Source organism: Microplitis mediator, chromosome 6 (genome assembly GCF_029852145.1).
Source record: "Microplitis mediator isolate UGA2020A chromosome 6, iyMicMedi2.1, whole genome shotgun sequence".
NCBI classification, from domain to species: Eukaryota; Metazoa; Arthropoda; class Insecta; order Hymenoptera; family Braconidae; genus Microplitis; species Microplitis mediator.
The window spans coordinates 15,051,487-15,065,796 of record NC_079974.1 but is presented as its reverse complement, the minus strand read 5'-3'; the positions used below and the strand labels follow the sequence as shown (position 1 = coordinate 15,065,796).

Below are 14,310 nucleotides of genomic sequence, written 5' to 3'. Positions count from 1 at the left end.
GTGGGTACACCGCGTAATCACAGTGGGAACACCGTGTATACACAGTGGTCAAGCCACCGTGAAATCACAGTGGATACACCGCGTAATCACAGTGTATACACTGTGTATACCCGGTGGTAAAATGGAACAAACCCACCGTGTAACCACGGTGGATCCACGGTGTTTACACTTCCACGGTGTTTCCACCGTGATTCAAATCTGCGAGGGTGACTCTGTGCTACTTGGGAGTGGGAGGCGGTCGAATAATCGCAAAATCGATTGATCTGTATCAACTGGCGGTCCAATAGCGTCAGTCAGTATCATCGACAACGACTGTAATAATCCAGATCCTTTGTTCTTTACGTTTGAATTGAGACAAAGTATTGCAGTTACATCGTGTAACTATCTATAAAATTTGTTGCTCATAGTTATTGTTTAAATAAATTGTGCAGTGTTTATAAAATGTTAATTGTTTGTGCAAAGTGTCTGTGGTGTCGTTAAGTGTTGAGTGTTCAGTGCAAGTGTAAAGTGTTGCTGATGGCTGATGCTAATAACTTTCAAGTTCATGACCGAAATCATCTGACATCGTCTGGTGGGAAATAGCAGTTAAGTGACTTTTTTTAGCTGCAATGCACTTGGAGCAATTTAACTTAAATCTCCAAGTGTATTCGGACACCCTTCTGCATATTATTTCCCCACCAAGGTTTGTTAAAAAATTTGCGTGTTTTTTTTTTTTTATTTTTTAAATATTTTTCTATCATATTCTGCTACCATTTTATTTTGACGTACGATTTTTAGTTTTCTCCAATTTCTAATAATTTATTTTTCAAATATTTAAATTTACCGCGTAAGTAATAAGAATTAATTAACAAGGGTGCATTCCGAAATGCGCTATGCTACAGCTGCTCACAGCGCATTTCGGAATGCACTCACATCTGCGCACGCGCGAAATTTTTTTTTTTCAAAAAAAGCGACTAATGGCGGGTGAACTGGCAGATGACATTTATATTTTAAAAAACTCTAGCTTATCAACAGATAGTTAATAGTTTTTTTTTAACAAGCGTTTAAAATACCGGTAATATCAAAACAGTAAACGTTATTTATTTCAACCGAAAGATGGACGCTGACATAAAACTAAAATAAAATGTCTCGTCTTCTCTTTGAGCGAATGAATTTTCTTAGCTTTTCCGAGTCACTCTCTGGTCTTGGCAGCACTCTCATCACTATTTGCTAAATCCACTTCTGTTGAGAAAAATTAACTGTCGTCGGCTAGTTGGAGTGTGAGTGCGTTACTTGATCAATTCCTCAAGTGCTCTTATTTAATCTACTCGACGAAAAACCATATTTTAAATAAAAATATATATATTTTTAGTACATAAATTAGACGTGCGTGTACTTGCTGTTACTGGCAAACTCACTGAGACAGCGTCACTTGTGATTATTCTGAAGATGATCAACAAGGACACAGCACAATTGTACTGTCGAAAAAAGCAATAAAAAAAAAATCTCAGCGACAAGTTGACGGTGAGTGAGATAAAAAATTTCAAAATAGTGTCGGTTATTTTTTATCTTCAGTTTTATATATTTATAAGATTTTTTTTTTTACTTTTTTTCTAGTTGACTTTCCAAGTGTTGGTGAATTTATTGGTTTAACTGTTGATTAATTTAAGGTGAATAATCTAAGTTAAACTTCAGTGGCTCTGTGCAAGACATTGAATAATAATTATTATTTAATTACGAAAAAAAAATCACGTTAAGTGGCTGGGTGGGGCAAGGAAATTAAACCAAGAGATCTAAAGTAATAAATGACGTGACGAAAGTTGTGTTTATTTGTAAAATAATACAACAATTGATACATGATCTATTACAATCATAATAACAATAATAATAATAATTATTATTATTATTATAATAATAACAATAACATCAATATCAGCATCAACATCAACAGCTACAACAACAGCTGAATAGTTAACATGAGCTATCAATAACAATTGTTAATTTATATACCAGTTTATGAACGGCAATCCGGTAATTCAACCAACAAAACATTTAAAAGCAATTTTCATTCAATTTAAATTAATTTTTATTTATTCACCACAACGTCAAGACTTACAACAGTTACAGTTCTCTTTATTTATTTTTTTATTCTGTTATTTTTATTATTTTCTATACGAAACCGTAAGCATCATCAGTGCATAGCGGAATTCCCGGTGCGTGCAGGTCAGTGTGTGTGACCTCGTTAATCGTGTACCTGCATAAATTATACGGCCTTTAATTTACACTAGTTAAGGTTACACAAGGAAAGTACTTTTATTTATTTTGTTTTTTTTTGTTACTGTCTTAAAGACATTTAACACGCGGCAAGTTAACTGGTACACAACAAAAAGCTCCACGAGCCACGAGGAAATGTCTAATTTCTACAAATGACGAGACCGAGTACAAATAATTCAGGACGTCAGTGGAAGCAGAAATTACTGGGAAGATTGACCTAGCAGTAGAGGTATACATTTATTTACTAACTTTTTTTTTTAATATTATTTATATTTTTTATTTTCTTCAGTTCATTAGGGTTAATTGGCGTATCATCAACCCACGCGTTGACATTCTGTTTTTGTTGATATCCATGTAATTGTAATAGTAGTAGTATTATTATATAGGGCATAGGGCACGGTAGTATTTTAACCCAACCCTCTGGGAAATTTATTGGAGCCTCTGTGCAATTCGGTTGTAGGTAAATACCTTCATAGATGTTTAATTATCTGCGCAAACATCGAACGTGTGTCATATAATTTTGATGGGTGTTCCTAAATTCACAAATACCCGATGATAAATTATTGCGATGTTAATTTGATTGCAATAGTCATGTCATTATCGTACAATTATTATTGTTATTTAGATATTAGTTTATTCATTGAGTTTCTATTACATTTAGAGATGGACGTAATTGAATGGAGCAAAGTCTACCAAGGGGATCCAATTTATAGAGAATGAGATTTTAATATGATTGTCATAGTGAATACTGATGATAATATCAAAGTGAGCGAGACGATTGATATTCTCAATGATACGCTTGTGTGTAGTTAAATTAATACATATAAAAAGAGAAAAAGAGAGAGTTGTTGTTGTATTGGGTTAGTGGCCTCGACCGAACCCTCGTCGACCCCAGTTGCACTCTAGCACTCTGGCACCCGGTCCCGTCTTGGCATAAATTTGCCTCCCAGGCACCAGCACTTTACTTCCGAGTCGAATACTGTAGTTGTTACTACTGTACTTTATAGTAGTTACTGATACTGTATTTACACTCTATAGTAGAGACAACAAGGACAGAAAACGAAAAAGGAGAACATGCATGATGTGATAGATGGAGATACGGTTACGAACAGACAGACGAAAGAGAGAGAGTTTTAAAAAACCGAGTCGATATTCTTGGGTTACGACTCAACTTATTTTTAATTACTTTTATTATAAACAAACTATCGTTTGATAAATCATTTTGTTTTTGTTCTTTATTTGTTTAACTACTTTTTGTATTTTTAATTTTCTTAGAACGAATTATTACTAAATGTAGAAAGCATGTCGAAATTTTCACTACATTATCATTATTATATGTACGCTAGACAAGATGGTATGCCATAGATTTATAGATTTTACATTTAATTATTCTATCATTTTTTTATTTAATTATAAAATTTTTTATGCGAAACCAAACAAGATAATATTGCCGGTAGTTGCGATTAATTTGTTTTAATTATCGAAGACCCGCAGTTGCATTTATTATGAACGCGTCAATTGGAGGACGTAAATATTATTGTTATTATTGAGGCAGTGATGACATTACCGGTAGAATTCATTTAATCGCCGTGATTTGTATAAATAAAGTAAAGACTTGAGCCAACGACGATATTGAGGGAAAGCTCGCGGGTCAATACCAGCACCAGTTGACCTACTCGTTTTTACCACTCTGCTCATTACGTGATACCGGAAGGTGGCGGTACTTTAAGACCACTGTCTAATGATAGCAATAAATAATAGCTCGTTTCTTTTTCGCCGTAAATATTTATGGAGTCGACACAAAATCAATACGGGATTTTAAAAAATTATATGGAAGTAAATAGGAAAAAATGAATGACATTATAATTAATGATAAAATATTTTATCTCAACATTTTATAAAGTGACAATGACAATTAGCATTGAAATTAGTATGACACGTTTTAACATTTACTACATAATTCAAAAATGTAAAATAATTCCCATGGCTATTGTGCGAAGTCCATTTCTTTATGCCAGAAAATTTCCCTTGGGATTGTCATGAGTCCCATCATTATTATCATTATTATTATTATTATCATCATCACTAGATCACAGCTACCTATTTTCCTGTTTAATTTGCAATGTCCGTGATTCTCTACTCATTTCCATTTCAATTCCTTCCTCTATTACACGAAAGTCCTCGACGTCAATCGATTATAAACTCGTATACATTTTTTATTTGTTAATTTATTTTTTTTATTTAATTTTATATTTTCTCAATTTATTAAATAAGAATAATAATGAAAAAAAAGAAAATTGAATGAAATATCAATTTATTTTTTTAATGAAAATAATAATATGGGGTTAATAAACTGCAATAAATAATGTTACAGCAACGCGATGCATCGGAGACTAGGTCACAGCAACTATGACGGGAAAATCGCTGGATTATATGACTTGGAGGAGACCCTTGGGCGAGGTCATTTCGCTGTAGTTAAACTCGCAAGGCATGTCTTCACCGGGGAGAAGGTGGCGGTCAAGGTTATCGATAAGAGTAAGCTGGATGAGGTTTCCCGAGCGCATCTATTCCAAGAGGTAAAAAATATAAACTATTGTACAGAAGAAAAGTCGAGAAAAATATTATCTGCTTGTGCTGCTTTTATATATTTTTGTATATACTAGACTGATTTTAAAAAATCGACTATTTTTTTTTCTCGAAACCTATTGAATAATTTCAGGGAGGTGAAATAAAATGCCTGTTGAAGATGAGCTCTTGATATTAATATTTAGAGGCCGATCATCGCAATTTTCTATTTTAAATTTAAATAACACGGGAAAAAATTAATTTTGTTTGAAATTTTATGGCTCGGCAATAGCTCACTGTACAGATAAACTCAGAATATATTTGTGTAGGGAATTGAACGATCTACAAAAAAATCTCATCATTTTTTGATAAATTCAAAATTTATTGGCGCTTGAAGTCAAATTTAAAGTAAATTTCGAAATCTTCTTACTTTTCCGCGAAACTATCAGACTTATGACAAAATGTCATTGAATCTTTTTTGTAGACAATTTTATTCCCTACAAATTACCTCTGATAAAGTTTTTTAAAATTCCGCATTGTTTTCTAGATATTTTTATTTTAATGTCAAGCTCTTGAAATTGATCAGAACACTACTTTTTTAAGAGATTGACATTAAAATGTAAATAACTAGAAAACAATGCGGAATTTTAATAAACTTCATCAGAGATAATTTGTAAAGCATAAAATTGTCTACAAAAAAGGTCCTGTGACATTTCGCGATAAGTCTGATAGTTTCGCCGGAAAAGTAAGAAGATCTCAAAATTTACTGTAAATTTGACTTCAAGCTCCAATAAATTTTGAATTTATCAAAAAATGCTGAGACTTTTTTGTGGATCATTTAATTCTGTACACAAATATATCCTGAGCTTATCTGTACCATGAGCCATTGCCGAGCTATAAAATTTCAACCTTAAATTTTTTTTTCCCATGTTATTTAAATGGGAAGTAGAAAATTACGATGAGCTCCTAAATATTAATATTAAGAGCTCATCTTTTAACAGGCATCTTATTTCACCTCCCAGCAACTATTTAATAGGAGGTTTCAACAAAAAAAAATCTATTTTTTTGAGTCAGTCTAATATATAATACACAATATAAAGTACGCAGTAAATTTATGAGATCGAGGTCGAGGTTTGCTAAGCGCAAAAGCCTATATATTGATCTTCTATCATGTATTTTACAAACTTTCTTCTTTTTTTCTCATTTATTTATAAATTCCATACTCAATTACAGGTACGATGCATGAAACTGGTGCAACATCCTAATGTAGTACGGCTTTATGAAGTAATAGACACCCAGACAAAGCTCTACCTCATCTTGGAGCTTGGAGACGGTGGAGATCTCTATGATTATATAATGCGCCATGATAGTGGATTAAGTGAAGAGGTAAAGTATTAAGGAGAGATATTGCTATCATATATATGGCAAATGTCATAGTCTTAACTACGAGCACTTGTGAATAAAACATTCACATTTAACGGATATATTAAATTATAATCCCACGTTTTAAATTTGTATTGATTCAACTTTACTTTAAATATACTGTCCGTTAATTAAATTATATTCCGTTAATTATTTATTCAATCCTACGGAAATTATTTTCATTACTGACATATCAATATTATTATTGTTATTAAAATTAATAATTTAATTAAATTTTTGTTTAATTTTCAAAGAAACCAAACGGATAATTTTAAAAAAATTTTAATTTATTCAAGTGTAATTTAAATTTGTTAGCCGCGCAGTTTAAATAAATGTGGAATTTTATTTACCAGTGGTTTCTTTGATCTTTAAAGTTCTCCTTTGCTGTAATAAAAATGTTTAATTAATATTTTTTAACTGACTTTTGCTAAATTAATTTTTAAAAATATGAAATATTTTAAAACATACATTTATATCTATTTAACTTGTAACTTAAATTACATTTATATTTTAATTAAAATCACATTTAATTAAGAGACATTTTACGCTTCAAATATCTTCGATTTAAAATAGTAAATAGTAATAATAGAAACGTAAATTAACTGTCAATTAAAACAATCAATTAGTGAGTATTTAAATATTTATTTAACTAAAACGTAACTTTTTTTTCGTTTTTTCAGGTGGCACGGACTTATTTCCGTCAAATAGTTAGAGCCATATCATACTGTCACCGGCTTCATGTGGTCCACAGAGACTTGAAACCCGAGAATGTCGTGTTTTTTGAGAAAATCGGTACCGTCAAGTTGACGGACTTTGGTTTCAGTAATCGATTTTGTCCTGGACAAAAATTAGAGACATCCTGCGGCTCGCTGGCCTATTCAGCACCGGAAATTCTTCTCGGTGACAGCTACGATGCACCAGCTGTTGATGTCTGGTCACTTGGTGTTATTCTTTATATGCTGGTCTGTGGACAAGCGCCTTTTCAGGAAGCCAATGATAGCGAGACATTAACGATGATAATGGACTGCAAATACTCAATTCCTTCGCACGTGTCAGACGAGTGTAAGAGACTTATTGCTAAAATGCTTGTACGTGCACCCGAGGGACGTGCAACTCTTGAGCAAATCGCCAGCGATCCTTGGCTGGGTATTGAGACTGATGATCCCGTTGACGCTCTACCTCTCGTCTCCAGAGAACAGGTTTCTGAGGAACATCATAATCTTATCATTACTAAAATGGTCAACGGAAATATTGCTACGAAAGAAGATATTTTAGAGTAAGTTTATTTATTTAATAATTACATCCCTCATTATTTTTTGCGACAAATTTATACTACGAGTATTTAAATCTTTATAATCAAGGCCATTCTCAGGCAGTGCCTCCCAGTTTTTAAAATATTCAATGACTCAGCTGTAGTGACTGTATTAAATTTTTGATAATTAATAAAAAAATGTTAAAGCATTAATCGAAAAAAGGGCAACGCAGTTACAATTTCGCTGAGACGATTTAAAAAAAAAATTATTTACAGTTGATTTCAGTTAGAAATTAAACGAAATTTGGAAAATAAATTTCAGTAAAATCTTCATGTCTTATAATTTGGAATGTCAAATTTTTTAGGATAAAATTTATTTACCAAATTTCGTTCAACTCCTAATTGATACCACTGTAAAAAATTAGCTGAGTTTATCCGGAGTGAATGCGGAGTGGATCACTGTTTATTCATTTAATACTCTTGGAGTGAAATTAACTTTGAAGCGGAGTTTAATTTAAAATTTTAATTCCAACACGGAGTGAAATTCACTCCTAAAAAGAGTTCATCTTAATATTAAAATTCCGAATGAAATGCGGATTTAAATCAAATCCAGATCGCTCCGAAATTACTCTGCTGAAAAAACAAACTCCGTATATGGAGTGATTTTTTTAAAAACTCCGGAACTCCGAGTGACAGTGAATTTGGATTGAATTAAAATCCATAATTACTCCAAATTAACCCCCAATTTTTTACAGTGTAACAACTGTCAGTAATTTCTTTAAAAATCTATATCTCGGCGAAATTGTAACTGCGTTGTCTTTTTTTTCAATTAATGCTTTAATCTTTTTATGACAGTCCAAGATCATTGAATATTTTTAAAAAGTGGGGACACTGTCTGAGAATGCCCTTAAATTAATTATCCATGTGATGTTAATTATTTCGTTCACAGAGCTCTTGACAAAAATGAGTACAACCATATCACGGCAACGTACTTCCTGCTGGCAGAGAGAAAATTACGTGCCCATCGACAAGAACAAGTACAAAAAGATCGTACAGAACTGGACGTTACCACGCGGTATTTATTTATTTTTCTATAATTAATTAACTCCATTTAAATATTCATTACAAAGTAAATATTTTATTAATTACAGTCGCCACAATGATCTCTCAGTTAATGATCTACGCGTTGATCCGAATTCCATGGGTAGTATGAACCAATCATTACTATCTGTACCAAGAACACCTGGAGACGTACCGCAGGTACGTAGTGACACGCTCCTTTATCTCGGATTTCGATAAACTAAATAAATTTATCAATTACTTAAATCAAAAAAGAGCTTAATTAAAAATAATAATAATCAATATTTTAAATTGCTTATGAGATTTATCTCAAGCGCTTGTGTACTTAAAAAAAGTGCTCAATATTTTTGTAAAACCAAAAGCAAAATGTAATGTAATTTAATTTTAAATGCATCTTGTTCTTCAACATCTCATCAAATAACTTTTTAATTTTTCTATCTTGAAAATCTATTTATTATCCACCAAGTTAAGTGATCATCGACGAGAAACAGACTATTATATTCGTTTCCAGAATTCACGAACGCGTAAATGCAGTATCGTCCAAGAGGAAGAAGATGAGGACGACGTGTCTTCATGCTCAGGCCGCGATGAGCACGGCAGCAATTCAGCACTGAGTTCATTCAATCGTCGTGGTTCCAGATCAGAGGGTAAATTGTCACATGTATTGCAAGAAAGATTAGCTCAGTTGCCAGAAAAACACGCGGTACTAAAACAGCCATTGAGACAAAACATCCAGACACAAGAAATAAAACCAAAGGATTCAGCATCACCGAGTCATACATTTACTGTTGTCAAAGTCCAGCAGGATCCGTCTTATCCAGCGGATGAAATAACAACCGAGGAGAATATGAATAACAGACTGCCATCAACAAAAGGATTAACTTCAACTATTTGTTCGTCTTCTACAATAATAACAGCGCCAACATCAACAGAAACAATAACAGCCGTAAGTGGATTTAATAAAAAACCTATTTACAGTAATTATGAAAGACCAAAGTCTGCAGCAGAGTCTTTGAAAACTCCCGTACTTGTGCCAAATAACAAATGGAAAATGGGCTCACAGCATCGGACTGCAAATGATTCAAACACAGCAGTATCGCCATCGAAAAATTTAAAGAATTTTGGTATTGGTAAATTAGAAACCATAACTACGACCATATTAACAGAGTCATCGACAGCCCCGTCACCAATACGTTCACCAAAGACTTTTACCAGCGACAGTAATCTCCAGCCCAAGTATAAGACAATGCCGTTGACGGGTGGCCCAGCAGTATCATCAATTGGTGAAATACAGTCGGAAAAATTGGCATTGAAAGAAATTCTCGAGGATGGAGACGCATTGGAGTCGACAGCAGACACTGGTGGCGGTGATAATTCATCTAAGAGTCGCGTCATACGACGCACTGGTTACGAACAGAAGCGAAGTAAATTTCATAAAACCCGGACGACATCTTGCTCGAGTTCCGACGCGAGTGATGATGACAGTGAGGGCAGAAAGAAACGTGCACACAAATTGGGTGCGACTTCGGGTAAACCGTTGCCTTCTAGACGGGACAGTCATGATGACTCGAGTGATTCTCAGGATCCTGGTGGCAGTGGAGGCAGTGGAGCTCGTGGTGGTCTGGGTAATGGCGACAGTGTGCAAAATGATACTGCGTCAAGTAATACTCGTAATGATGGCAATGAAAACAGTACATCGACAACGACGACGACAACAACTGGCACAAGCGGCGGTAAAGTCCAAAGGTGTACAGAATCTCAGGCAATGACTTTTGGACGTCGACATCGAGCTGGCAGACGGCGAGCCGGTGAAACGCGATTACGTGAAAGTCAATCATTAAATCGTATTACTGAAGTACAAGAAGCTGAATTACCAAATGCTTGTCATGCTCTCTATCGAAATACAACCGTTATTACATCAACTTGTAATTCAACTTCTACATTATCAATTATTAATTCTAAATCAATAGTAGGAACGGCAACAACAACAACAGCAATAATAACAATGTCTAATTCAATAAATAGTTTAGCAACTTCTACTACTACTACTACATCTACTACTGCAACAAGTACTAGTACAACTACAAATACGAGTTATATCACAACTACTACTGCGACTACAGTACAACGAGCTAAAGGATTTGGAGCACGACTTTTACAGAGTTGGAATCTCAGCGCTAAGGGACTCATAACTCAAGCTGTCGATAGCAAATCCCCAGGATACAATTCTAAAGATAATAAAAAAAATAATCAAGAGGATAAATTTGTCGAGATAATACGTGAGGATAAAAATAAACGTGAGCAAAATGGTGGTATATTAAATTTTGACAGAGAAAATAGCAAAAGCTCATCGATTAATAGTACGCGTGGTAGTGGAGTCGGTGGTAGTAATGATTGTAAAAATAGAAAAATAAGACTTCTTACACGTTACTTTGCAGTACACAAAAAATTGTGTGTTCCATTGCCGGGTTTTCTCGGTAAAGGTAAATTGTACAAAGCCCGTTCTTGTGGCAATATCTCAAGGGAGCGGGTCTCCCCGTCTTCACCAAAGTCTGTATTACTTTGTGCAACCAGTGAGGATAAATGGCGGGAACGTCACCAGTGGAATGAAACTAAAGAACATCACCAGCAAAATCATCAACAACAACAACAGCAGCAATTGTTACTGCAGCAGCATCGCGGTAGTGACGGTGACATAAATCAGAATCTTGGGTTAGCTCAGTTTGTACAAGACAGTGTTATGAACAATGGCTGTGTCGGTTTACCAGCCATTTGTCATATTCATCTTGGCGACCCATCCAAGTGTTGCAGTCTATGTTGATATGATTTATTATTATGTGGTCCTCCTGACGGTTTATAATTATTAACTGCAGGGAACAGTGCAATAATATTATCACATGTATAAGTCTAAGTCTTCGAATAAATTAAAACAAATATATGAGTATATATATATAGTTATAAAGAAAACAAAAAAATTTCAGCAACAATAATGATATTAATAATAAAAATGATACTGAAATTAGTCGACGATAATTTTTGGATTTTACGAAAAACGGAAAATTAAAAAAAAATATTTCAGAAAATTGCACTTATAGTTTTTTTAATTTTTTACATGTGCATATTTTTAGTTTTTTTTTTTTGATTGAATCGTTAAGGGCATTCTTAGACAATGTCCCTACTTTTTTAAACTATTCAAAGACTCAATTGTAATGATCGTATTAAAATTTTGATAATTAATTTGAAAAAAAGTTGATGCATTAATTCAAAAAAGGGCAACGCAGTTAAAACTTCGTCGAGATATAAATTAAAAAAAAAAAAATTATTTACAGTTGATATCTATTATGAGTTAAACGAAATTTGGAAAACAAATTAAGAGTGTGAATGTAACAGACATCAGACAAATTTAAAGTTGTTAATAAATAGAGTAAATAATTAATAAAATAAAATTTTTAAAAAATGCGCATTTAAAAAATTTTGAAATTAATAAGTGCATTTTTTATAAATATTATTTTTTAATTATTTACTGTATTTATTTATAATTTTAAATTTGTTTGATGTCTGCTACAATCACAGTCATAATAAATTTCAGTAAAATTTTCATGTCAACGTTATAATTTTGTCAAATTTTTTAGGATAAAATTTATTTACCAAATTTCGTTTGACTCCTGATTGATATCAACTGTCAGTAATTTTTTTAAAAATCCATATCTCCGTGAAATTGTCCTTTTTTCAATTAATGCTTTAATTTTTTGAAATTAATTAATAAAATTTGAATACTGTCATGACAGTTCAAGATCATTGACTATTTTTAAAAAGTGGAGGGCACTGTCTGCGAATGCCCTTAAAAAAAATCCAAAAGTTGTTAATTGTCAGCTAACTTCAGGATCGTTATCAAAAAAAAATAATCGCCCATTTTTTTGTAATTTGCATAACATCCATAAATTTGTTCGTCGAATTATTAATTAACAGAATCCTGTAATGAATACTAATAATAAATAAATTAATTTAAATTCAGGCCTCTATTATTATATTGTACAATTATTATTATTATTATTATTATTATTAAAATCATCAATTATCATTTAGTAGAGTTGAGGTATCAGTGTTTACGTCTCATTGAACTTGGAATCAAAAATAGACGGGTATGAGCAGCGAGATTATTGTTATACATTATATTTATATTTATATACATATATATATTATATGCATAGACACATAATGACAAAGAGAGAATTATCTGCGATTATTTGATGCTGAAGTTATCTAGTCCGTGTTATTAAAAAAAATATGAAAACAATATTGTATCGAACGTTGCGGAATTATTTGTAATATTATTTTATGTTGCATGATATTATATTCTATTATTGATAGATTAGCGCTATTATTATTATGTTATAATTATAATTATAATTATATTTATATTTATATTTAGATTTAGAATTGTAATGAATGCTGATAGACCAGCAATCTCGGCTCGCTGCTCGCACCAGTCACTTATCCGATAGTTCTATTTCCGTCCCTCGGTGCTTCCCTGTCTTCGAAAACCCGTAATTATAAATTTAAATTATAAATTAAACATATAGTATATATTATTATCATTGATTAATTAATTAATTTAAAACAAAAGAAAAACTTAATCTCCGTTTTCCATACAATCCTATAAATTTGTACCGCAAATATTGTGCTGTATTATCTAAATTATTGTTTACTTTATTAATTACTGAATTAATTTACTGGATGTTATTCAAGGATAAGAACAAAATTATCACAAACAATAATAATAATGATAATTATAAAGCTTTGTCTCATTACCACATTGTCAATGCGAGCTCATGATTCAATAAATGGCATGCCTTTGTGCTGATTAAAATGGAAATTTTAATAAATAAATAAATAAATATGTTGCAAGGAGGAATATTATTTATATACATTAATATTAGACGCATTTTTTCCAATTACAATCCAAGTATTTTTTATTTTTACTTTACTCAATAATTATACGTTTGTTTGTTTGTTTGTTTTTTCGCCGCTTTGGTAACAATCAATATCGTGATTTTTTATATAAACAAATAAAAATTTATATATCACTTTTTTATATATTATTCAAAGCGATAAATTAATATTTTCTTGCACGGTCCAAGTTGTTTATATGTAATTATTGTCGAGTGTATGATTAATAAATATAAAAACAAACCGAAAAATTAAATAATACCCACATGTATGTACCGAGCCCGACGTTTATGTAAACAAGTAATACATTTATTTATTATAACTTTTATGAAAATATTTATTTTTATTATTATTAATTACTATTATTATTATTCCAATCCTTAATATTATTATTATTATTATTATTATTATTATTATTATTATTATTATTATTATTATTATTATTATTATTAATTAACTAATTATTTTAATTTAATAAAATAAAGAATGAATCAATAGAAAAAAATTTTTATTTATTCAATCACATTTTTTTTTTATACAACCGTTGAATAATAAACAGTATTGAAGCTTAATTATTTAATAATTGTTAATTAATACAAAATTTTTATTGTAATAGATAATTGTAGATAAATAATCAATATAAATAATTGTAAATGAGTAAACAAATCTAAAGTAAATCTAGTCTACAGTACATAATTCTATACGGAATTTGTACGCAGAACAAAAATTTGTTAGTGCAAAAAATTTTTACTTCAAGAAAATTTTTAATTGCTCTGGAAAATTTTTTT

General features: G+C 31.6%; 1 protein-coding gene across 3 annotated transcripts; it reads left to right on the top strand.

The window, feature by feature from the left end:
• The first annotated feature begins 1,138 nt into the window (after positions 1–1,138).
• On the top strand, positions 1,139–14,033 carry LOC130670353 (serine/threonine kinase SAD-1). 3 transcript variants are annotated; one of them, XM_057473727.1, is made up of 9 exons: positions 1,139–1,259; positions 1,352–1,503; positions 1,597–2,482; positions 4,628–4,829; positions 6,052–6,204; positions 6,921–7,516; positions 8,442–8,567; positions 8,644–8,752; positions 9,084–14,033. In XM_057473727.1, the coding sequence occupies exons 4-9, from the start codon at positions 4,635–4,637 to the stop codon at positions 11,391–11,393; spliced, it is 3,489 nt and encodes a 1,162-aa protein (XP_057329710.1). In that variant the 5' UTR covers positions 1,139–1,259; positions 1,352–1,503; positions 1,597–2,482; positions 4,628–4,634; the 3' UTR covers positions 11,394–14,033. The 3 variants fall into 3 exon arrangements, with proteins under 3 accessions (XP_057329710.1, XP_057329712.1, XP_057329711.1); XM_057473729.1 differs by having other exon boundaries at positions 1,159–1,503; positions 1,597–1,649; positions 2,329–2,482; XM_057473728.1 differs by having other exon boundaries at positions 1,159–1,503; positions 1,597–2,202; positions 2,329–2,482.
• Positions 14,034–14,310: the final 277 nt, after the last annotated feature.